Source organism: Podarcis raffonei, chromosome 8 (genome assembly GCF_027172205.1).
Source record: "Podarcis raffonei isolate rPodRaf1 chromosome 8, rPodRaf1.pri, whole genome shotgun sequence".
Lineage (NCBI taxonomy): Eukaryota > Metazoa > Chordata > Lepidosauria > Squamata > Lacertidae > Podarcis > Podarcis raffonei.
In genome coordinates, this window is record NC_070609.1 from 17149338 (window position 1) to 17175940 (window position 26603).

General features: G+C 41.8%; 1 protein-coding gene across 4 annotated transcripts; it reads left to right on the top strand.

Annotated features, from left to right (window-relative positions):
* The first annotated feature begins 12976 nt into the window (after positions 1-12976).
* On the top strand, positions 12977-23139 carry LOC128418480 (lens fiber membrane intrinsic protein-like). 4 transcript variants are annotated; one of them, XM_053398191.1, is made up of 5 exons: positions 12985-13060; positions 16668-16863; positions 20451-20597; positions 22291-22425; positions 22614-23139. In XM_053398191.1, exons 2-5 carry the CDS (start codon positions 16689-16691, stop codon positions 22700-22702), a joined length of 546 nt encoding a protein of 181 aa, XP_053254166.1. In that variant the 5' UTR covers positions 12985-13060; positions 16668-16688; the 3' UTR covers positions 22703-23139. The 4 variants fall into 4 exon arrangements, 3 of the variants coding, with proteins under 3 accessions (XP_053254166.1, XP_053254165.1, XP_053254167.1); XM_053398190.1 differs by lacking the exon at positions 12985-13060 and adding an exon at positions 14957-15091; XR_008331709.1 differs by lacking the exon at positions 16668-16863 and having other exon boundaries at positions 12977-13060.
* Positions 23140-26603: the final 3464 nt, after the last annotated feature.

The following is a 26603-nucleotide window of genomic DNA, read 5'->3' on the forward strand; positions in this document are numbered from 1 at the left end:
CCTCTCATGGGTGAGGAAAGGGGACTAAACAGAGATTTCTCCCCTTTCAGTGGTGGTTTAGGTGCAGGAAGAAATAGTTTGGTTTAGCCTGGTGAGACTCTTTAGGCACTTTTCAGGTGATGGATTGTCCCCGAGGCTCACTTCGTGGCTCACCTCTCCCACCCCATTGTAACCCCCCTTGGTTGATTTTTATTTAAGGTCAAAACAAAAAGTGGCTCAGTTCAATCCCAGCTTATGGGTCTGCGCAATCAGTTTTACGAGTTGAAGTTTCCAGTGCATCCATGCAATACAAAGCCAAGATGGGTTAAGACTGCATTGTAAATTAGTTACATAGAAAATGACTTCTGAAAAGTGTCTGGCACTCAAAAAGGACGAATTTAGCCAATTTTGAAATGGAGCTTAGGATTTCACTATGTCCCTCACTGTCTTCTTGGCAAACACACAGCCCCCACTCCCGGACTTCACTGAACCATTTGTTCCCAAGTGTTGCCCACAGCATGAATCCTTGGTCTATAAATATCTCGTTGTAAGACTTCACCTGCATCAGTTCTCTTTCCTGGTCCATCTCTGCTCTGAATCGCCTCATCCTTCGAAAATGATGAAATCACTTCTGAGCACATGCCTCCTCTTGGCCCTGCTTTCTTCAGGTAAGTAGGGACCAGCAGAATGGGAATCTTTTCATCTTTAGATGACACTGAAAAGACTTGCTCCTTGGGAGGGAAGGACAGTGAGGAAAGGAGATCAGCATAATAGAGAACAAATATTGCTGGGTTACCAAGGAGAAGTAGGGGAGAGTCAACTCAAGAATTTAAGCACTTAAGCCTTGACAGCCAAGTATATGTTCCAAACATGTATTTATGCAATGGAGGAATCTGATTAACCACACTCAGGCCCAATAAGTGAAAGCTACAGTTTCTGGGATACTTGGCCTTGCTATGGACCTCGGTTGGTCGCCATTGAAGGGCCTGGTAGGAATTTTTCCACTTAGCAAATTGTCATGGGCCATTTGGTTTTTGCCTACCTTGTAGCAAACGTCACAACTTGGTAAGGTTTGGCGGTTAGGCATTGGTTGATCTTATGATGGGGAGGGGAGGTGTGGCCACCACCTGCCCCTTCAAGCTTAAGGGTATTCCGTTAAAGGAATCTGGTGTGGATCTTGCCCGAAGTCCGGGGTTGGGCTAGGGCCATGCCACGACTCTGTCAGGAACCCAGGAGGAGCTTGAGTTGGTTTGCATTGACGGGGCTCCCCCTACCGGTGGTTGACCCTTACTGGACTCCCTGCATGATGGGCAGGAGTCAGATATAGTCAGGTCAATTCCAATGCCTAAGCCAATGCCGCTCACATTCTGTAACCAATAAAGTTGTGGCCTAAATTTGCCCAATAACATTAACCTAATATCTGTGTCCTTGTGTCTTATTCATCAACAAGGGGATGGTCTCAGGGTCTCGACACGCAATGGAGGAATCTGATTAATCACACTCAGGCCCAATAAGTGAAAGCTACAGTTTCTGGGATACTTGGGTATAGCAAATCTATCTAGATTATACCACTATTAATTAATAAATTATTCATCTCTAAATTGCTTCTACATCATTTACTAAAAACAAATGAACAAATCTGCATTTTTGTTAAAATCCAGAATGATTAAGATATACACCATAGTTAAAATATGCAATAAAAACACTTTAAAATATAAACCACCATGATTAAAATGTTCAATTCAACAATTCCCATTAAACAGCTCAGCAGTTATACTCCACCAGCTTAGTCGGCACCCAACACCCTACATTCAACTAGGAATTTAACTCTGATGAACTTTCACTCTTTCCCCCAAAGCAGTCGCAGAAGTGTAGCAGCTTGGTGGTGCAGAGAACTGTGGGTGAGAGATCCACTTTCCCCCAATTGCTTTTGACATTTGACATACTTGCATGCAAGGTTTCCCCATTACCATTTCAAGAAATCTCCTTCACCCACCTCTATCTCCTTTCTGCAGTGACATCTCTGATATGTTCCTCCTGTCATAAGAATGAAACCTCATGTAAAGGGAATGAAAAAGCTACCTGTAATTCTAGTGAAACCTGTGCCTCTATGGTTCTGCATAACAATATAGGTGAGCTGAATCTTTTCGTTTGCTCTTTGTCATCCCAAAGAACGACTTTTGTGTGTAAATTAACACTATTTGTTCTTTATGAATTGTATTTATATCCCATCTTCTCTCCATGGAGCACAAGGTGGTGTACATGGTTCTTACCCTTGGCGTGCAACCTTGTGAGTGGAAGTGTCCAAGGTCACTGAGTGAGCTTCATGGCTGAGTGGAGAGTTGAACCCTGGCAGCCTAGGTTCTAATCCATCACACAGCAGCTATCCTCTGCTCATAAATTTATTCCGGTGTGGTGTAGTGGTTAAGAGCTATAGACTCGTAATCTGGGGAACCGGGTTTGCGTCTCCGCTCCTCCACATGCAGCTGCTGGGTGACCTTGGGCCAGTCACACTTCTTTGAAGTCTCTCAGCACCACTCACCTCACAGAGTGTTTTTTTTAATAAATATTTTTTATTAGATTTTCCATAAAAAAACCATTTTTACAAAATTATACATCCATTTTTAACTTAAACCCTTTTTTCCAGAACTTCCCTCAGCTTGTCTGATAATTTTCCGTTTATTTTTTATCCTCATCTCACATTTCCCAATATTATATTGCACTCAAATACTGTTAATCACATCATATTTTTTAAACAATATTTCTAACAGTAATTTCACAGAGCTTCTTAAAAGCCAACGAACGTTATTTGCTCATCACAGAAATTTTTGATATACTCACCTCACAGAGTGTTTGTTGTGGGGGAGGAAGGGAAAGGAGAATGTTAGCCGCTTTGAGACTCCTTCGGGTAGTGATAAAGCGGGATATCAAATCCAAATCCAAACTCTTCTTATTCCATCATTGCTTCTCTCTTTGCATCACATTAAGGTTTCAGCATAAAGATCCTGGCATGCATCAGCTATGCTATGGCCCTCTTGAAGTTGATGGACTACCACTCCCATCCACCTCAGCCAGCATGACCAATGGATCGAGATGATGGAAACTGTAGTTCAGAAAATAATTGAGGGCTACAGCATAGCCACCCCTGCTTTAACCAGAAAGAGTGAGCTCTAGTTTGATTGTGGTGAGCTTTCCATCATAAGGCAAGGTATTCAGTTAAATAAATAAATTAGATAAATTATTAGAAATTCAATGCAGGCATCATTTGGGGCAGCTGGAGTTTCCCTGTTTGCTGCTACCCCTGCTGGTCCAGATTAGATTTTACAAAGAAGGAAAGAAAATTGTCCTGAAAGGCTATTTTTCCTTCTTGCATTATTCCAACTAACATCCTGAGGAAGACAATGTGTGCCGTGATGTCGTTCTGCCCAGAGATCCAGGTCCCCTTCAGTTTCTTGCAATGGTTGCGAAACTCAGAGTGCAATGACACTTTTATCCTGCTCTGGTTTGCCAGAAAGCAGCTTAGTCATGCTGGCCACATGACCTGGAAGCTGTACGCCGGCTCCCTCGGCCAGTAAAGTGAGATGAGCGCCACAACCCCAGAGTCGTCCGTGCCTGGACCTAACGGTCAGGGGTCCCTTTACCTTTACCTTTATGCACTGATTTTAGAACACAAGGAAGGACTATATGGCCTCAGCTTCACAATGGCCCCTGGCATGTTGGATATCTCTCAGTTTCAGCTTCCAGTTATCTCATTGCCTGCAGGCCCTGGAATAATGACCTGAGATAACAGATTGTGGTAAAAAAGTTAGACATCATTTGACAACTGTGCATAATGTGAGGGCAGTTTTTAGCATGCAGGGGTGATTTCCCTGGGCACAAAATTGTTGGGCTGCAAAATTTCAACACCCAGTGCTGCCTCAATACAGCTATGTGCTTCCGTTGCTTGGCTCCATTGAAAACGGCTTTTCTATGTAAACCAGGAAGTGACCTTTGCAGACAGTGGAATGACTTATCTCTGTGGCTGCAATCTCCTGGGTGATGTAGACACTGTTAGACATTCCCTCTGTATGGCCCCAGGTGATGGCAACCAATGATATGCCACTGAGTCAGGGAAACCTTCCTCCATCATCAGAACGCTGCAAATTCACCTCATCTGATAAATGAGATGCCATTTCCATCTGCTACTTCTTTCAATTAGAGCCTTCCAGACAGATAGATCTATTACAGTCTTGGGGGGGGGGTTGAATCTGTCAATATTGTTTTCTCTCACCTTTTCATTTTTTCCAAACTTACATTTAATTCTACACAGTAGATAAATAAATAACTCATAAAATGTGCCAGCATTTAAGAGCAATTTTCTCCTAGTACAACATTCTCCTGCAGTTTTGACTAATATAAAGGTATTTGCAAACCATTTCTCTTAATACATTTTTTAAACTACTATAGCTGGATTGCATTCAACTAAGTCCGACTCAGAGAAAGCAACTGAAATTAATGACCCTAAGTTAGCTACACTCATTAATCGTTGTGGGCCTATTGTGAGTTAGACTAGCATTGAATGCCACCTGTTTCTATGCACATATTCTTTAATATTTGCATTTTTGTATGCACAGTTTGGTTGGAGAACTGCTTAGCAATATCAGAGAATAGTGGAATTTGAAGGAAAATTGTGTTTTGGTTTATCTATTGGTTCAAGAACTTTGAATTGCTTACTTTCTCACTGAGGGTGAATAATTTACTTAATGGGAAATATCATTAAAAATAAATATATTTGGTAGGAATTAACCAGAATCTTTGCAGATCTTGTGATTTATTTCCTTTTGTTCTTTACAGATCCAACGCGTACAATGGCAACTGTCCGGGGTTGTGTTCCTTCTAAAGGTTGCCACACAGGAGATTTCAGTATCAGTTCAGCCAATGGGAAATTCCTCCAGATGAAGGTCTTTTGCTGCCATACTGAACAGTGCAATGAGGAACCTGTCCACAGTAAGTATATTTATCTCTGAAGTTTAAAGGCTTATAAAGCCATTGCACAAAGTGCCACCTAGCTACAGGTAAAGTGTAGCATTTCTGTTATTCGGTCCATTAAGACACTGGGTTCAATTGTTCTAAGGAGTATCTATAGTTTATCCTTGAATCTGGGATATATAGAGTAGATGATGTCCTCTTAGGAAGCAGAATACTTTTGTCCTCCTTACTTACACCGGTCAAATTTCTAACTGGGTGGGGAGAGGGGTAGGCTGAAGTAAATGAAATAGAAAGAAATATGGAAACTGTTGGCCTAGTTCTGCCCAGTTTGGGTTCTGGGCCTGCCCACTCCTTGCTTGCATTGAGAGAGAGAGAGAGAGAGAGAGAGAGAGAGAGAGAGAGAGAGAGAGAGAGAGAGAGAGAGAGAGAGGAGGGGATTACCTCCAGGGGAATTCAGCTATCTGTACGCTCACATATGGAGTTTTAGAAACAGAGAGTAGATAGCTTGCCTGATGCCCTTACACCAAATGAGAACTTCAGAAAACCCACAGAGAAAGAAAATGCGTGACAGAAAGTGAAACACAAAAACATTATTTAGAGCAAGCACAGCAGACATGTCTGATCTGCCAAGTTGATGACAATTGTAGGACACAATGGGGACATTCCAAGTCCAGCTATGGTCAGACATTACTAGAAGGCGTGAAAACTACTGAAGTAAAGTTAAGAGAGAGAGGAGGGAATGTATTGCATTCATAGGCCGACACTGCATTTTTACTTTGGTAGTTACGACACGTGAGGATCTTTCTCCCAATGGTCGACAGTGCCCAGCCTGCTTCCGTCGCACCTATTTTAAAGGGAAACTTAATTGCAAAACTCGGGGGAATGTCAGCTGCCTTGCCAATGAGACCAAGTGTATTGACTTCTATAGTCAAGCTGGAGGTGAGTAATATTGCCATTCAGCCAGAAAATTGACTCTCTGTCCCTTTCTCACTGCCAGAAAAGCAATGACTGATCTTTCTTTCCTTTTTATGTATGTTATATGTGTATAGTTTTGATTTTTTTTCTCCCGGGGAAAGGAGGGTGCTCTAGTCAGATTTTGGATTCCAAACTATCCCCCATATGAATTGCATAAGGACTAGAGAGGGCAGACTCACTCACGTGCAGGGTTTTAACATTGCATGGAGAGCCTACAAAAGTACAGGGGGCTCCTCGCAGCACACCTTTGTCCTCTAATGCACAAGGGGCAGCAAAGGTGAGGGATACAAGGGAGGGTGGAGGACTGGTCAGCATAGCTGTCAACCGTCCCTTATTTGGCGGGAAAGTCCCTTATCCCAGCGTTGTGTCCCGCTGCTGTCCCTTATTGATGATGCCCCTTAAATTTCCCAGGTTTCAAAGGAAGCAGCTCTTCTCCCTCCCTGCCTGCCAGCCAGGGAGGAAGGAGGCTACAATTATGTTGCTTGGCTGCGTTGCTCACCCAATAAGGAGTCTAAGAACGACTGGGGGGTGGAGCTTGCATGCCTTGTGCCAATCAAATCGGCCGTGTTGCCTGGGGACTCGCCTTTGCTCAGTGCTTCCTAGCGGAGAGGTGACGGTGGTTTTCCTTGCTGCATCCCCTTTGCCGGGTTGCTGCGCTGTGGGAACCACCGCTTGAGGCTTTGTTTGACTGCTGGCTGGGCTTTCTGCCTTTGGCTTGGAGGGGCTCAGAAGTTGAACATACCTGTTGTCAGCGCTGCCCAAGGTCCCAGCTCACACAAGACCAACGCTGCTCCTTGCTCAAGTTTAAAAGTCTTTATTGAAGTTCAGTCTCATTTCTAGACGCGCAGCGCGCAACGCTACATCTATCCGTCAGACCGTAGAACTCCCATCTGAGTCTCCTCCCCCCTGACACCAGCTTAAGATTCTAGCCTTACTCCACCTCTTCCTCTGTTCCTTCTTTCTCTGGGTCTTTCTGCTAGTCGGAGTCTCAGCCCTCCGAGATTCTTCTGACGCTGATTCTCCCGACTCCTCCCCCCCCCTCTTTCGGGCTTTAGGACCTGGCTCCCAATCCGGGTTTTCTGCTGTCCCGCGCTCCTCCACATTTGAACTTGGCGCGCGCGCGCAGCCTCCCACTTTCCTTCTGACCGTTACACTTGTGTCACTGCTCCCCCTTTCAGGGAGGCTAGCTGGACCTGGTCTTCCCTCCGTCTCCCCACTCCCCGATGGAGGAGAAGCTGGCCCTGACTCACGTGACTCTTCCCCCCCACTGTGCTCTGGTGGGGGAACTGGCCCTACTGCTCCGCTACTCCCTTGGGACTCCCCTCTGGTTCCTTGTTTATGGATCGTCCCCTCTGGGATTCGCCTCGCCCTTACCATAGGTGCCCCCTCCTGGGAATCTTCAGATTCGCTGGAGAAGCTCATGGAATCTCTCGGTCCACTGTCATATTCCCCTACGCTCCCCTCCGATTCCTCTCCTCCGCTCTCTATTTGCTCTCTCCCCTGCTCTTCTGCTCCTGAACCTCTGACACCTGTGTTTGGAAAATCCCTTATTTTGGCTGCTGATCCCTTAATTTCGAGGCTGCTGGTCCCTTATTTTCAAATCTGTAAGTTGACAGCTATGCTGGTCAGCACATCATTTCCTCAGAAATATGTTGCCTTGAGTTCTGGATCCTGATGCCAGCACAGCTTCCTATGTGACATGTGGGTGATTGACACAGGGAGCAGATTTTGCTTTCAACAAGTTCAGACTATTGTCTGTGACTCCAAGCCCTGCTCCTCAAGCCGCAATTCAGAGTGGTTATCACAGCTACCAACTGTTCTGCTGCAGCAGCAGATTGACCTGACACATATTATATGTAATATGTAAGGCAAGTGGGTGTAGCTTTGGTAAAATAGTCAAATTTGGCCACCTGCTGGGTTTAATTTAGTACACAGGGTAAGGTTCCAAAGGCATGCGCTCATGATATCTGACTGCCAGAAAAATAATACAATTTGTTGGTTCTAAGAACACTGAGCTTTCATAGCAATACCATCATGCAAACTCATTCAAACCTTATGCCTTTTATTTCCCAGATGTTACTGAATATTGGGAAATGAGAATAAAAGGCTGTGCAACTGAAGACGTTTGTGCCCTTAATGGGAAAGGTGTTGGCTTTCGAGAATTTCCATTATTTCAGATTAAAACCAAATGCTACGATGCTGAGGAATCCTAAAAGTAGCAGCAGAAGAAATTGGGAGCCTAGTGGTGAAAGAAAGAGCTCAGGCCTCATGGTGAAATTCACCATGAAAAATAAACTCTTCTGGCACATGTAATCTGTCTTCTTTTTTCTGTTTTTATTTTTTTATTTTGACAAAGTACTAATCATAAATAAATAAGAATAAAAATGTGCACCCCACCACTGAGACCATTCCATTGTAGCTATCCAACGTCCCAAAATTTCTTTTTTTTTTAAATATTTATTAGTTTTCCACAGATTATAAAGACACAAATCACAACAAAAAAAAACATAAACACACACAAAACACAAAAAACACCACATGTATAATTTCAAACCCTTTTTTCATAAAAGATTTTCCCTACCTCCTCATACCTCCCCTTACTGCATTCCAATCCCTAATTAATTATGATCAACAAATCCTTCCCTATTTTCTAATAAATAAATTTTAACCTTTCTTTTCATATTACATAATGGTTACAGCGTTCAACCTCATATTTTCCAAATCCACAACGTCTCAGCATTCCACAATTTTACAATGTTTCTTAAGATAGTCTTTAAATTTCTTCCATTCTTCTTCCGCTGTCTCTTTTCCCTGGTCTCGGATTCTGCCGGTCATCTCTGCCAGTCTCATATAGTCTATAACTTTCATCTGCCATTCTTCCACGGTGGGTAGTTCTTCTGTCTTCCAATACTTCGCGATCAGTATTCTTGCTGCTGTTGTAGCATACATAAAGAATGTCCTGTCCTTCTTTGGCACCAACTGGCCAAGAGAAAGGCCTCTGGTTTCTTCGGAAAGGTATATTTAAATATCTTTTTTATTTCATTATAAATCTTCTCCCAGAAAGCCTTAATCTTTGGGCACGTCCACCAGAGGTGAAAGAATGTACCTTCATTCTCTTTACATTTCCAACACTTATTGTCAGACAAGTGGTAAATCTTAGCAAGTTTGACTGGGGTCATGTACCACCTGTAAATCATTTTCATAATATTTTCTTTTAAGGCGTTACACGCCGTGAACTTTATACCGGTGGTCCACAACCGTTCCCAGTCTTCAAACATAATGTTATGACCAATGTCTTGTGCCCACTTAATCATAGCTGATTTAACTGTTTCATCCTGTGTATTCCATTTCAGCAGCAAGTTATACATTTTTGACAAATTCTTTGTTTTGGATTCTAACAATTCTGTCTCAAGTTTTGATTTTTCCACCTGGAAGCCATTTTTCCTGTCTGACTTAAAGACCTCCATTATTTGATAATAATGAAGCCAGTCCCGCACTTTATCTTTTAGTTTCTCATAACTCTGCAATTTCCATTTGTCCCCCTCCTGTTCCACAATTTCCCAATATTTCGGCCATTTCAGCCCCATATTAAGTTTTTTCACAGCCTTTGCCTCCATTGGCGAAAACCACCTAGGAGTTTTATTTTCCAACAAATCCTTATATTTTGTCCAAACGTTATATAATGCTTTCCTGACAATATGGTTTTTAAAAGCTTTGTGGGCTTTAACCTTGTCGTACCACAAATATGCATGCCACCCAAAAATGTTATTAAACCCTTCTAAATCCAAAATATCTGTGTTCTCAAGTAGTAGCCATTCCTTCAACCAGCAGAAAGCTGCTGATTCATAATAAAGTTTTAAGTCTGGCAGGGCAAATCCCCCTCTTTCTTTTGCATCAGTTAATATCTTAAATTTTATTCTGGGCTTTTTGCCCTGCCAGACAAATTTAGAAATATCTCTTTGCCACTTCTTGAAACAATCCATCTTATCCACAATCTGCAGAGTTTGGAACAAAAATAACATTCTAGGCAATACATTCATTTTTATAACTGCAATTCGACCCAACAAGGAAAGCTTCAGTTTCGTCCAAATTTCCAAGTCTTTTTTCACTTCTGTCCAGCATTTTTCATAATTATCTTTAAATAAATTCAAATTTTTAGTTGTCATATTTATCCCCAGATATTTCACTTTCTTAGCCACCGTTAAACCTGTCTCATTCTGAAACCTATCCCTTTCCATAGGTGTTAAGTTTTTCTCCAAAACCTTAGTTTTAGTTTTATTCAATTTAAATCCTGCTACTTGACCAAACTCTTGAATTAGTTCTAAAACCCTTTTTGTACTAGATTCTGGCTCTTGTAAAGTAAGTACTAAGTCATCTGCAAATGCTCTCAGTTTATATTGTTTAACTCCGACCTGAATCCCCCTAACCAACTGATCACTTCTAATCCTATTTAGCAAAACCTCCAGGACCGATATAAAAAGTAATGGAGAGATTGGGCACCCCTGACGTGTTCCTTTTTCTATCTTAAATTCCTCTGTAACCACATTGTTCACAATTAGTTTAGCTTTCTGTTCTGAATATATTGCACCAATACCATTTTCAAATCCTTGACCTACCCCCATCCCCTGAAGATTTTTCTTCATGAAACTCCAAGAAATATTGTCAAAAGCTTTCTCCGCATCAACAAATATAAGGACAGCTTTAGTGTTTATGTTCACTTCTAACATTTCCAAAATGTCAATAATGTTCCTTACATTAGCTGACAAATGTCTTCTCGGGAGAAAGCCCGCTTGGTCCCCATGAATCACCTCTGTCAAAACCTTCTTCAGTCTGTTAGCTAAAATATCAGCAAATATTTTGTAATCCACATTCAATAGCGAGATGGGACGATAGTTCTTAAGCTGAGTCTTTTCTGTCTCCGTCTTTGGTATTAGTGTAATATAGGCCTCTTTCCACGAATCCGGTGCCCTTTTCCCCTCCAAAATTTCGTTACAAACTTCCTTCATTGGTTGTATAATCCACTCCTTCAACATCTTATAGTACTTGGAAGTGAGTCCGTCTGGTCCTGGAGATTTGCCCAATTGCATCTTTTGAATGGCCCCTTCTATTTCTTGTTCAGTTATTTTCTGGTTCAACACAATTTTATGTTCCTGAGAGATTTTTTGTAATCCATACTTTTCAATAAATTGGTCTATGTCCTCTTCTTTCTGCGGCCCTTGTGAGTATAGTTGTTTAAAGTATCTTTGAAAACAATTTCTAATCTCATTGGGCTTATGAATACTCTTTCCTTCCACTTCTAGACTTGAAACCATATTTAATTTTTGTCTTTTACGTAATTGCCAAGCCAGAAGTTTACCGCATTTATCAGCTGATTCAAATGTCTTTTGTTTCATTTGTTTAATTTTCCACTCTATTTCTTGATTCATCAATTCCATATATTGTGTTTGATAAAGTTTAATTTCTCTCAAAATCTCTTGGGACTTTGGTTTTGATCTTAATCTTTTTTCTCCATCCTTTATCTTCTCCAAAATCTTATCTTTTTTTTCATTCTGCATTCTCTTTTGGATTGCATTTTGTTGTATCAAAAATCCTCTCATTACGGCTTTGCTTGCGTCCCAAATTACTCTTTTCTCCACATTAGTATTCATGTTTATTTCAAAATAATCTCTCAGGGTTTTTTGAGCCTTTTTGTATACCTCTTGGTCTCTAAACAAGGTGTCATTCATTCTCCATCTAAAAGTGCCAGTTGTTATTTGCTTCATTACCATTTTTACTGGGTTATGGTCGGAGCAAGTTTTTGGGCAGATTTCCACTTTTTTTATCTTTGATGCCATTCCTCTAATGACCCAGATTTGGTCAATTCTAGTCCATGTCAATTTGGCTTCAGAAAAGAAGGTTCCCTCTCTTTCAAGGGGGTTCTCCATATATCAATCAGATCCATATTGTCAGTCATTTCAAAAAAAGTTTTTGGTAGTCTTCCATCCTTGGTCAGTGTTTGTCTTTGAGTTTTGTCCATGTTCGTCGAAACTACTCCATTCATATCTCCCATCATTATTAAGTTATAGTCCAGATAGTCCAACAAAGTCTCATGCAACTTCTTAAAAAATTCTGATTTCCCCTCATTAGGTGCATATATTCCAACAATCAAGAATTTTTCTCCTTGAACTTGAATTTCAATTGCCAAGAATCTTCCTTGTTCATCCTTAAACATAAATTTTGGTGACAGTTTCTCTTTTGCATATATCACAATTCCTCTTTTTTTAACTCTATCAGATGAAATAAATTCTTGTCCCAATCTCTTATTCACTAATAGTTTCCTATGTGACCTTGTCACATGAGTTTCTTGTAAACAAATCAAGTCCAATTGTTCTTTCTTTAAAATATGAAAAACAGCTTTCCTCTTTCGGGGCATGTTAAGTCCATTACAATTCCAGCTTAGAAGTTGCAAGGCCATGATGGGACTATTTAGTTCCTCCTACTGCTCCAAGGCGTTGTTCTTCCTCTGTCGGTGGCGACAATCCAAATGATAAGTTTGCAATGTCCAGTATGTCTTTCTCTGATGCTCCCAGCCCTCCTCCAAGTTCCACCTCCTTTTGTAGATCCTCTTCGTGATCTCTCAAAAATAGATCTTTCTCACTCAGGGATCTTATTCTTATCTTCCTTCCTTTATACTTAAAAGATAGGCCTTGTGGGTATTCCCATCTGAAGAATATCTTATTTTTTTTCAGTAAAATAGTCAGATCCTTGTAGTTTGCCCTTACGTCCAAGATATGTTTCGGAATGTCTTTGTAGATCTCCACGTGGGAATCCTCAATCTCCAGAGATCTTTGATAATGTAGATTTAAGATCTTATCTCTTTCTTCTTTAGATCTTAATGTTATCAAACAGTCTCTTGCTCTGTTTTTCCTTTGTTTCGTACCAAGTCTGAATGCACTCACTATTTTAAATTCTTCTTGCTCCAGATCCTGTTGCCAAAAATCCACAAATTCTTTTGTTATGAACTCCACCAGGTTGTCCCCCTCCTTTTCTGGAATAAATCTTAACCCCCAGGCATGAGATCACAAGAAAGAGGACACACGCTCAATACACAGTCATTTTCAGGCTTCTGGTTGGTACTTAAAGGAGTGATCTTCTCAAGGTGTCTAATTACTTATGTATTTACCTTGGGTTATTATGATTTAAGTATAGTTCTTCTTCCTGGGTTTCAGGTAGGGTTGCCTTTGATAGGGAAAAATTCCAGGGTGAGAGACTACTCAACAGCCCAGCTCGTCGGGGTGCAAGTCCCCCACGGGTCCATGCAGTCAGTAAAAGAAGGAAGTTCCAGCCAAGTAATTTGGAGCAAAACAGCAGTCAGTAGACCATGATCTTTATTGTTGCGCAACATGGAAAAAACTTAAAATTCGCCATGTGCTATCTGATAAAAGAAAATTTTGTGAAAATGATATACAGATGGTACTTGACCCCATCTAAATGAGCAAAAATATATAAAATAATAATAATATGTGTTAGAGATGTAAACAAAATGAAGGAATCTTATTCCATATGTGGTGGACATGTCCCCAAATAAAAAAAAATTGGGACATGATCTATGAGGAACTAAATGAATGCTAAAACTCACAATCCTAAAGAAACCTGAAGCAATTCCTATTAGGCATTCTAACGATAATGTAATGGCTTTAGGGGTTCCTTGTGCGTAAGTTACTGCCGCTCTGGTCTAGGTTGCCTGGTTAAACTGTTTCTCGCTGGACAGCCATCCACTCCGTGGCTGTTCAGTCGCTGGCAGAATCCGTCAGTGGGCGTTTCTTGAACCTCTTCCAGCAAAGAAGTTCTTTGACGCCAAGTCGCCGCCTACTTTCTCTGCGTGGAAGTCTTCTGCGCAGGGTGGGTGTGGGCAGCGGAGGACCTGTGCCCTCCTCGCTGGTCTCCTGCGAAGAGTCCTGGAGCCTCCTCTCTGCTTCCCCCATCGGCCCCCCTCTATCCCTGGTGTTGCGCTGATTTTCTTCCCCAGCCGGAGACCTGCCTCTCTCCCTGCTTGGCCCCTCTCCAGCATCGCTGTGGAGCCTCGCCTCCTCCGCTAGTTCCAATGGCAGTTCCCTGACAGATAAGCATCCCAAATAATAAAAAGAATGTTTCTCTATGTGACAACAGTGGCCAGAGTGCTAATTCCGAAATACTGGAAAAGTGAGTTAATACCAACAAAAGATGAGTGGCAATTAAAGTTGTGCGAGTACCTCGAACTAGTAATGACAGAACTAGTAAGAAACCACTCAGGTGAAAAGGTTTTTTAAAAAGAGGATTGCTTCAAAAACTACCTGATAAAATACGGTTCCAAAAATAATACTTGGTTGTGCTTAGATTAATTTCACAGATATACAGGAAAAACTGAGATTAATAAATGAATTCAGAACACTTACTACTTAAGGAAAGTATTGAAACCACAAAGAGATAGAGGGAAGTCAACTAACATAGAAGGGATTTAAAATAGTTTTCCGGAACAGAAAGATGACTGCAAAGAAAGAAAAGGAGTACAAATGTAATTTCTTTCTGGGAACTTGGCGTATAGATAAATCAAATCAGTGTTTGTATCCTTTGAATAATTGGTATACAGTACTTGTTTATCCCCACCCCCAGATGTAATGTTTAATGTAGGCTATCATTGTATTTTTTAAAAAAAGAGAAATGCAATAAAATAAATAAAATAAAATAAGCAGCCTTATAAATCTTAAACTTTAAATAGATCAAAATGTCAACATTCAGACAAGAACTTGACAACCTAGCTTTTCACCAAAAGCCAGTAATACAAATTTGGTCAAATTAAATTGTTAATGGATCATGTTTGATATCACTTTTGTATCACTTTGAGAAATATTTGGAATTTATGAACCCGGACAACTTAGAAAAGACCCATTAAAATGAATGGACCTGACTAAGTCCATTCATTTCAACCAGTCTATTCTGAGTAGAACTTAGTTGGAGACAACCCTCTGTTCATGGAAGGAGGAAAAATTCCATGACAGTTGAAAAGCAAGACTCTCAGAAGCTGGGTGGCCATTCTGTTTTTTTTTTTTGGTTTGGGTTGCAACAGAGAGGAGCAACAACAAAAAAGAGGGTATGGTGCATGCCTGGAATGTTGGGTGGTCACAGATTTCATGTTTCAAGTTGAATTATGGTGAGTCCAAAAGCAAGAGTGATGGCCCTTGTGCCTCCCTTTCTCCACTTACTGCGGCCCTGAGCCACAAGGAAATTAGACATATCCAGAAGAAGAACATCAATAATAGAATAGAAATGTAAATAGTATTCTTCTCTACCCCACACAGTAGGGCCCAAGACAAGTTGCAATATGATTTGCCAAAACGACGGTAAACAATATTGAAAACATTTTTAAGAACCTCCCTCAAATATTCCTCTTAGGGAGGGATATTCAAGGGAAGGTAAAATACTAAGTTGAAAGAAGGGATGACTGAGAACCTTAGATATGCTTTTAAAAAGGCAACAGATGACCAGGCACAAATAATCAGCAGGGAAAAAATTGAGTTTTCCATGGAGGGCTCTGCTAAACCTATGATGGACCTGGGGTAGCTCAGTTGGTAGAGCATGAGACTCTCAATCTCAGGCTGATGGGTTTGAGCCCCACGTTTGGCAAAAGATTCCTGTATTGCAGAGGGTTGAATTAGATGACACTCAGTGTCCCTTTCAACTCTGCAATTCTGTGATTCTATGCTTGCCAACTTAAGTTACAATGGTATGAGTTCCACATTGCAGGGGAAGTCTGGTCCCTGTTTTGATATAGCATTATATATATATATATATATATATAGCCAAGGTGATGTTGTTTGGGGACTTGAGGACCAAGACCAGTCTTTAGCCCCGAGTCTAAACTTGAGGGTTGCCAAGAATGGATGGTTCCATTTTGTGTCCCTGGATGCATAATGGTTGGGAAGACAATACTATGCTAAAGCTTGACTAAAGGTTGCTGGGAAATGCATGGCCCCTATGGAAAACAGAAGCTTCAGGTCTATTTCATTGGTCAGACCTGCCTTGTGGCACATCTGCCTTCTCAGTCTTAATCCTGCTGCAGTTACAACTGACCTGGTTGCTGCTGTTGTGCAGCTCTGGGGAGGAAAGGGCAGAGGATTGTAAGGTTCTGTACCCCATACTTCTCCTTTGTTTACCCCATGACCATTGCATTTGAAAATTATGAAACAGGGGAGGACTCTTGGGAGACTCAGAACAGATAAAATAAAGTCCTTAGACATGCAGCATATAATTCATTGCACTCACTTCCACGGGAGGCAGTGATAGCCACCCACTTAGATGGCCTTAAAAGAAGATCGGACAAATTCATGGACGTGAAGGCTGAGTGGCTTCTAGCCATCATGGCTATGCTTTGCCTTCACAGTCGGAGGCAGCAATGTTTCTGGGTACCAGTTGTTGAAAACTGCAGGAAGGGAGAATTGTCTTGGACTCTGGTCCTGCTGGAGGGTTTCCCACAGGCATCTGGTTGGCCCCTGTGGCCCCAGAGAGTGGGTACCACCATAGAAAAGGACTTCTTTCTAGTTGAGTTTTTTCAGGTTGTAGCCAAGGCATGCCCTGTCACCGGAAGCCACATAACTGGAGGCCGTGATGATGTTGGGGTAGAACAGACCACCAAGCTGGCAAATGATTCCCTCCAGCACACCCCTCATACCTAGATTCCAAGTATCATTCTTAGGGCTTCTGAATGTTGGCCTTTCCTCTTTCTGCAGATCCTTGCCAAAGTCCGGCCAATGCCTTTTGTCAGAAAAACATACAGCGTCATGTGCTGCGTCAATATCGTCTTGCTCATCATCTGCATAGCATCTCCCAACTGGCTGGTCCATCACTGTGTGAAATCCAATGTTCATTTGGGGTTGTGGCTTTTTTGCTTTGAGAAGGACTGTAAACCACACCCGTACAGCATCGGTTAGGAGGCACAACTGGTTTACTGTTCTTTCTTGGGTTAAGGGTCATGGGCCAAACGGACTTCTGGGTAGGAGTTTTATTTCCATGCAGTGGAGGCTAGGACGAGTTGACTTGAATGACGGTCTTACCCCTTAGGTACCCACTCAGTAGCTTTTGTCTGCAGAAGTAGCATTTTTTTTCAGACCTCAGCTATGCATTCAAAGCAATATAAGACCACTTTAAACAATCATGGCTTCCCACACATAATTTTGGCAACCATAGTTTAAGTATGCTGAGAGTTGCTAAGAGTCTCCACAATTTCCAGAGTTTCCTGGGGAGAGAAGTTGACTGTTAAACCCCTTTGAGAATTGTAGCTCTGGGGCAGAGGGAGATAGAGGTCTTCCAATAACTCTCAGCTCCCTTAACAAACTGCGGTCCCCATGATTCTTTGGAGGAAGACATAGCTGTTTAAAGTGGTATGATATTGCTTTAAATGTACAGGGCAGATGGAGTCATAGTGTGGCAGCATCTATGCTCTGGAACTTAATATTAGGCCAACACCTTGGTTGTAGCCAATTTGTGTAGGCTCACTGAAATTAAAGACCATAGCTAACTTAGGTCCATTACTTTTAATGGGTCTACTATGAGTAAAAGTTAGTGAAGAACCGGCCCGTTGTTTTCAACACTTGCTAAAAACTTTTTTGTTTAGACAAGCCTAGAGGAACGTGCAATTTTTGTTTGTTTTGCACATTTGTTTGTAAAACTGTTGGTTTCATCTAAATTTTGGTGATGTTATGTCTTCTTGCTTTTTAAACTCTGTTGATTTTAGGGGTTGTTTTCTTATGTTTTATATTATTTAATGTAAACTTCTTCTTCATATGATTAAATACATAAATTATACAGCAGCCTTGCACTGTAGTTCACTGTTACTATTAGACGTCAGAGATGAAGCTGTGGCTGGTTTGGATTCCAAGCCAAACCCCCCCCCCCACACCTCTTAGATATCAGCAATCTCCTTGGTTTGTCCCCCAGCTTGCCTACAAAAGCAAACAGAGTTCTAATTTGTTATAAGAATGAATGTACAATGCATACACAAATGTCCCTTTCCCCCATTATTAAACAATGCAGAGCCAGAAATCCTTGTTGGTTTGTTCAAAATCTCTGAGTTCTGCTCTGATAGATTTTATCTGCTTTCTGCTCACTGCTGATATTGAACCTTTACTGGCCATTTTCCTCTTTAAGAGAGGGCCAACAATGGGAAGACGCTATCGCCTCATGCCCTGCTTCTGGGCTGCCTGGAATCATCCACTCTGTACTGCAATCTCAGTGGTTTGGAGGACTTGGATATGCAGTTGCCAACACAGCTCACATGAACACCTTGTACTTAAGTGTCCTGCCTGCTCAATAATTTTTTTAAAAAAATAATATTTATTACTTTTCCAACAATTTAAACACTACAAAAAGGGGAAAAAAACAATACAGTACCAAAACACTACATAACACTTAACACATTAAACTAACAAAACAAAACAAAAAACACATCGAACAACATCAAATCAACATCAAACAATTTCAATATCTTATCTTTCATTCACTTATTTCAACGACCTCCTCACATCTCCCTTTTGGTATTCCACTTCTATTAATTGTTTCAGCAATTCCTTTCCATCTTCCACTGTTTTCTATCCTATAATTATCTTAACACATTCTGACCTTATTTTTCCCTTTAATGCTCTATTAATTTTATACCTAATTCCTTATAACATTTCTACTAAAGCCATATAACTTCATTCCAACATTTTTCTAACATTCATTAATTTTACAATATTTCTGTAGATAGTCTTTAAACTTTTTCCAGTCTTCTTCCACCGACTCTTCTCCCTGGTCTCGGATTCTGCCAGTCATTTCTGCCAGTTCCATATAGTCCATCAACTTCATCTGCCATTCTTTCCGGGTGGGTAAATCTTGTGTCTTCCAATACTTCACGATAAGTATTCTTCCTGCTGTTGTTGCATACATTAAAAAGGTTCTACGCTTCTTTGGCACCATTTGGCCAACCATACCAAGGAGAAAGGCCTCTGGTTTCTTCAAAAAAGTATATTTGAATATCTTTTTTCATTTCGTTATAAATCATCTCCCAGAATGTCTTAATCCTTGGGCATGTCCACCAAAGGTGAAAGAATGTACCTTCAGTCTCATTACATTTCCAACATTTATTATCGGGCAAATGGTAAACTGTCTGCTCAATAATTATCCCGGTCAGAAGCTACCACTAAGCAGTATCAGGCCCCTTGGATTATCAGTAAATGGAGGGCAACAAACACTTAAGGAGCAGAAGCAAACTTTATTAACTACTATAATACTAAGTGTAGAAACAGCAACAGGTGCTAGTATACAAAGCAAAGATAACTAAAGGACATAAAAGAATACTTAAAGGTAAGCTGTGAAGCTAGCTCAGCCACCCATCATTCCTGCTGTGAGAGACCCCAATTACAATGGCACCCCTGGCACAGGCCAGTCTGATGTGCCAGGGCAGAGCCCCCAGAAACCCCGTGGCTAAAGTCTCATTGAATTGCTGGAGCTGTAATCTTGGCAAAGGGCCTGTACATAGGCTGTAGGGGCTCTGTGCCAAGATTACATCATTTATGATACAGGTGTTCATGATAACAATAATAATTTATTATTTATACCCCACCCATCTGGCTGAGTTTCCACTGGCAGCTCCCAACAGAATATTAAACAGAATAAAACTTTAAATATTAAAAACTTCCCTAATCAGGGCTGCCTTCAGATGTCTTCTAAAAGTCAGATAGTTGTTTATTTCCTTGACATCCGAAGGGAGGGTGTTCCACTGGGCGGGCGCCACCACCGAGAAGGCCCTCTGCCTGGTTCCCTGTAACCTCACATCTCACAGTGAGGGAACCACCAGAAGGCCCTCGGCCGTGGGCCTCAGTGATGGGGGTGGAGACGCTCTTTCAGGTATACTGGGCCGAGGCCGTTTAGGGCTTTAAAGGTCAGCACCAACACTTTGAATTGTGCTCAGAAACGTACTGGGATCCAATGTAGGTCTTTCAGGACTGGTGTTATATGTTCTCGGCAGCCACTCCCAGTCACCAGTCTAGCTGCCGCATTCTGGATTAGTTGCAGTTTCCAAGTCACCTTCAAAGGTAGCCCCACGTAGAGCGCATTGCAGTAGTCCAAGTGGGAGATAACCAGAACATGCACCACTCTGGCAAGACAGTCTGCGGGCAGGGACGGTCTCGCACAGAGTTGAGACAAAGTTCATCTTTGAAGTGAACTCTTTCACTCCCTTCTTTTTCATGCTCCTTTTCTCTGTGGCTGGCCAGGCCAATACATTATGCTGGCTATACATGGATCAAAGCATGTACCTAAGAATAACAGTTAAATTGACACAGGAGCACCACCTGCACCACCTGTTCCCTGGCACTACATTAACTAAACATGCAGTTGCCACCCTGGCTGCATGTGGACCCTCCCATTCATATATACACTGACTAGGAATACACTGCAAATCCGTTCTTAGAAGCACTGGCATAATGCCACAAGTGCACTTACAATGGGACTGTTTTTCTTTCTTTTTTTCCTAGAGAGTCTGGAGGCTGTCCGAGGCCTTATGATAATAGCCCTCATTTTTACTTGCTTTGCCTTGCTGTGCGGACAGAACCTTTTAAGTCGCATCACAAAGAGGGAGATTCTCGACTGTTTGATTTCTTCCATTGCTAACTACTGCGCAGGTATCGTGTCAGGGCACTTCATTATCTAGCATAACAGTGAGTTTAGTTTAGTGCTTCTCCACATGGAGCAGAAACAGTGCCAGCCATGGGCAAGAGTGGAGTATGCTCAGAGGAACTCAGAGTTCTCTGGGAAGAGGGCTTGACTGTTTGCATGCTCTGGACATTGTAGCTCTGTGAAAGGAATAGGGAGTTTCCTAGCAACTCTCAGCACTACAGTTCCCAGGGTCCTTTGGGGGAAGCCATGACTGTTGAAAATGGCATGATGCAGCAGCGGGTTGCCAAACTTTTTTGGACCAGAGGGCAATATTGAGAGTGCCGAGGGTTCCAGTCACAAAATGGCTGCCGTGGAGGGGACATGGTGTAAGACAAAATGGCTGCTGTGGGCAGCATGGCATAACGTTAGAGAGAGTACAGCCACTGCCGTTTCATTGTTCCTGCCCCTGGTTAACCCCATACTAACTATAGAAAGTTGTGAAGATACAGCTCTAAATGGGACAAGAACTCTGTTTTCCTTAATGCCAATCCTGTACCTACATATCTGGAAGAAAGCCCCATTAAACACAAAGAGACTTACTTCAGAAATAGGCATGTGTGACTGGACATTATTAATGAGTGCGTGGACATCAGCTCCTTCATAGCAGGAAACATGCCCAAGTCTCTTTCCCAAGTTTTCATATTTAATTTTTTGGATTTTTTTTTTGGGGGGCAGCACTCTTTAACATCCACAAACAATTATTGTTGAGTGGTATTTGAAGATAATAACCTTTAGCAAGTTGCAAGGGACAAAGAAAGGGCAAAATGCAGAGATTGTAAGGACTACTTGAAAATAAGACAAAAGTAGGAACACTAATGGGAAGGGAGGAAACAGAAGCTCTTTAGGACTCCAGGGATTCCTGTTGCCTGGTGTCCAAACAACCTACTTGTCAATCACAGCTTTGACTTCATTCATTGGCTAAAAACGCTGATTGCTTAGAAGGCTGCCCGCACATTTTGCTTTATAACTTTCTTTCTAGGAGAGCTAGAGATGTACTCATTTTTTTTAATGAAAGCTCAGAGTCTGGGGCATTTGTCTGGGAGCAGTAGTGAAAACCTTCCTGGGTACTGTGACACCTATGGGCCTGGTGGCCACTGCGACACAGCTTTAAATGCATAGTGCTGTTGGAACCTTAGATTCATTTTCCAGTAAGGATTGTGTGTTGGAGGGGATTCATTTAGTTCGCATTTTAATACAATGTTCTCAAATCAGTATACAAACCAAAACATACCTCTCTTTTGAATTTTGCCCTTCTCTGAATTTTGCAATTTTGAATAGTGGTTGGCTTCCAACCAAGGAACGATTACAAAAATGTGCATATTACTGAAAACAGCCTAAAGAAACACATTCAACTTGTGGGGTTGGTGAGGGGTAAATTGCTTGCAAAAATGCTCATACTAGGCAAAACTGTGTCAGAAAGTGCACATTTTTGAAAATGTGCACAAAAACACATACAAATTTCCACTTCAAATAAACGAATTGCAATGGGTTAAACCAAACTGTAATTGACAGGTCCATCCACTAAGTCTCGTAGGGCTTAGTACATGCCATGTGGGGGGTTGGAGGCAGAGTGGAAGATTCACTATCTTATCCTTTGTCTCAGGCAGCAAAATGTCTTGACACATCCCTGTCTAATAAGAATTTCTTGCTTGCTTGCAGGACTCTGCACTGTCAGTTCTCTAATGATTGTATTGTTTGAGGTCCGTGTTGTCATAGATGCAGATGTTATACACCTGGCACCAGACTGGGCTTTCTGCATAGCTTGCGTCTCCTTCTCTCTCAGCTTAGTGTTGGGTGAGTACATCCTATTCTGAGTCAGATAACAATCTTGGTAAACTGGGGTCAGCTTGGTTTTCTCTCATATATATGAATGAATATATATATATATATATATATGAGAAAATGAGCTTCAATTTCGTATAAAAGCTTCATTTTCTCACTCTTCCAGGATTTGTCTTCTCATTTCCCAATTTCTTTTCCAGGTACACAAAACCTGCTATGGGACAGGAAGTTCCACAAAAAAGTAAAACCATCCCAAGAGGAAGAGCCATCAACACCCAGTGACCCTTGAGTGTAGCCCACGGCCTATGACACCTGTCACAGGTGTTCCCCAGTCAGGTGGGGCCTTGAAACCTGACTGGCCAATGGGCGTTCTGTTTGGTGATGTCACTTAACCAAGAGCCATTTGGAATAAGCCTGGATTGCAGAAAAGATGCCCATTTTCATCTCTGCGACATCACTTTTGAGAAGCCTTCTTACCCAAGTGCCCTGCTGGAACCATTAAAATGATCTCATCCATTACCGAGATACCTTTTATTCAGCAATCGTTTCTGCCTCGGGTGGAATATCCCTCTTGCTTTCCAAGACTGCCCCATTTCCCCACTTGCTTCTAACTGTTGCTGCTGTTGTTTTTATTACAATATATGTATATATTGTGAGGACAGGCCACGTCTCAGTCATATGTGATGCTATGGATGAACACTTAATTATTAAATGTCTTATAGCAACTTTCGCTTCTCATAATATTACTGGAAATTCACAAATTTCTTGAAATCAGGGCCGGTCCTACTATTAAGAAGAGTGAATAGGCTCCCTCAGGCCTCATATGATAAGGAAAAGGGAACAGCTGTGAGGGGGTGGACGACAAAGCCAGTTGTGCTTATGTAGTGATAGGGGAGAAAAATGATTTTGTTTGTATTTTTATCAGAAACTATCTAATTCACACTTCTCATACCAATATGCAAAGCGAAATACAATTATCCTGTAATAGTTACACATCTCTGAATTTTGCAATGCAGTTCTCTGTAACTAAACATTTGGTACAGAAAATCATATATTAGGAGAAAGTGAGCATGGAATTATTCATATCTATTACTGAAGACAGCATACCAAAAAATCATTGTGGTAATGGAAATTGTTTGCAAAATTGTGTAGGTTAGTTAAAAGCGTCATACAAAGACACATATATTACGATACTTTTGCCCTGAAATGTTGACAAATGTTTGTGAGTGGTGTTGTTGTTGTTACAAATTGCTGCGGAAATGTGAACTGAATTTAAGTTGGCAAAAATGAGAAGCTGAGGGGAACCAAAATTCATAGATTCTCGACCCCCTTAGTGCTGTGTGGTCTTCTCTGTGTGCCCCCTACACAACAGAGTGCTGCTCTTGAGAATGGTAAGGACGGGCGTTGGAGTCCAGCAACATTCAGAGGGCACCAGATCCCCCATCCCTGCAATGAATAGTATCTTCACCCATAGCATTCTTTCGTAATGGCAGCTCCACCACCAAGGAATGAGCTATTTGCTTTGAACTGCTATCAGAATAATAGAATTGTAGAGTCAACCGTGTCCAACTCCCCTGCGATGCGGGAATCACAGCTAACCAATCCCTACGTCGTCACATGTTCATCTGCAACTCGTTGCTTTGGCCTTCATTTGCTCAAGGATATGGAGAGGGCTATTAATCTTCCATACAAATGAATGATTTAATAGCAGGACAAGCAGGAAGAAAAGAAAGGAAGAAAAAAATTGTCTAAATACCCATCAAATGGGATGCAGTGAAGAGGAGACCTGGGAAAGGGTCGTTTCTTCTTCAGTGCTGCTGAAACGCAGTAAGCTGCATGTGGGTTGTTCAAAGATTCTCACTAAGGTTCAAAGGTTCAAAGATCTCACTAAGTCCAGTGGGTATGTACTTGAAGGTGTGTTGGCAGGATGATATCCAATGCAAACAGTGAATCTTGTGGCCCGGTTGTGGACATCTCCATTTAAAAATGCACATGGTCAATGTAGATTCCAAGGATCCAGTGCCACTTCAAAAATGGGGGAAGCATACAATGCTATCTTCCTTCTAGACTTTTGGCCTTTGGTGTCTGATTACCCTTTGGGAGCCACCTGTGAGGAATAAGCTGTTGGTTTCCAGAGGGAGAGCTGGTACAGCACCAGGCTGAATATCCCTGGGAGAGAAAGAGAGAGGTACAGAGATGAGTGGGCATTGGCATGGGTTGTCAGCATGGTGCCTGTGGACACACATGGACTTTCAGGAAGGGGGGAGGAGAAATATGGTTCAGTACATACAGTGGTACCTTGGTTCTCAAACTTAATCTGTTCTGGAAGTCCGTTCCAAAACCAAAGCATTCCAAAACCAAGGCACGTTTTCCCATAGAAAGTAATGCAAAATGGATTAATCAGTTCCAGACTCTTAAAAACAACCCCTAGCTGAACTGGGTTCCACACAGTCACAAAAACAAAAAAGCAAAATAAATAGCAAAAACAGACAGACCTCAGCGTTAACACCCAAAACGGAAGTGTGGCACTCAAATTGGAAGCGTAACACTCAAAATGGAGCACGTTTGTCTTAAAAACAGTTTGCAAACCGGAACACTTCCGGGTTTACAGTGTTTGGGTTTCAAGTTGTTTGAGTGCCAAGGCATTTGAGAACCAAGGTACCACTGTATTTAACGTAAAAATCTATCAAATTCACACTTTCTATAGCAGTATGCTAACCCAAACACCACCACACTCCTAAATTCGCACTTATCCAAATTTTGAAATGCAGTTCTGCCACCAAAAAATATTTGCATATCCTTAAGCATCTCCACGTTTCTTTCAGCAGAGGGAGGGGCAGGGGGTGGGACCCTGCAGGCACCAGAAAAAGCCTCAGGGCTTGAGGTGTGGAAAGCCTATCAATTTCAGTTCTCTTGGTTTCTTGTTTTCCAGTCATAAATTTGGTTATTCACATTTCGCAGCAATTTGAAATTTTCAAAAAGAAGGAGAATTTCTCCTTCTGAAAACCCACTTTGCATTTTAGTACAGTTTTCTTGCAAGGTAACACATTGTTCTATGCAGGTTTGGCTAGGCCATTTCCCCTAATATAAGGCATTTGCGTAAGTTGCTTCTACCATCTAGTCCAGCATACTGTTCTCACAGTGGCCGACTAGATGCCTTTGGGAATCCTGTAAGCAGCACCTGAGCTCAAAAGTTCTTCCCCCGCATTTGTGATTCCCAGCAACCAGCATTCAGAGGCATACAGTGGTGATACAACATAGCTGTTGTGACCAACTGCCACTGATAGACCTTTCCTCCATCAATTGGTCTGATCCTACTTTAAAGCCGTCTAGGTTTGTGGCCATCCCTATGTTTTGTCAGAGCAAATTCCATAGTCAATGAGAGAGGGGGAGCCTCCCTTGTTTCTGACTTTTCAGCATGACAAGCCCCTCCCAAGATGCTGAAACTCTGAGTCAAAACATGAGAACTGGTTACTCTGAATGTCTCCTTTCAGATACCTGAAAGACCACCTCCATCCCTCCAGATCCTCTCAGATGCAGAGTTAACCCTCAGATTCGCAGGGGGCGGTGTCTGGGAAAGGGCCTTCTCTGTGGCTATCCTTCCCCACTGAAGTGCATCTGGACACCTTCACTATATGGACCTTATTTTTAGGACCCACCTGCTTTCTCCAATTGTAATTTTTTGTTTTTAAAACTGTTTTCAATACTGTGTTTTAATGGTTGTAACCCAACCTGAGATCTTAGGGAGAAAGTTGGAACCTCTATCTCTATATGAATTGTGGCCAGTTCTTCTTAGAGCAGACCCACTGGAATAAATTAACATGGCTAATGTAAGGCCATTAATTTCAACGGGTCTACTCTAAAGTGTAATTGGCTATAGGCCATTATAGCCATTACAGCCTTTGCATTTACCTGTCCCCAAGCAAAGGGCGCAGACAACACAGCTTAGGAAATAAGCCCATTTAGCAGAAGGGTCCTGCAGTTCAGGCTCTGTTGTCTCGCGGACGGAGTTATCAAATACCACCACAGCGACCAGCACACAGATCCCTACAAGAAACAGTGGATTAGGGTCCATCCAAATATTATGTTTGGTTAGTCCTGCAAATGCAACGGTGCTCGTAGTGAATGGATGGTCTTCACACACTCTTCTCCCTGCTGTGCTGTGGTTCTTTATTTAGCTATCCAATTTA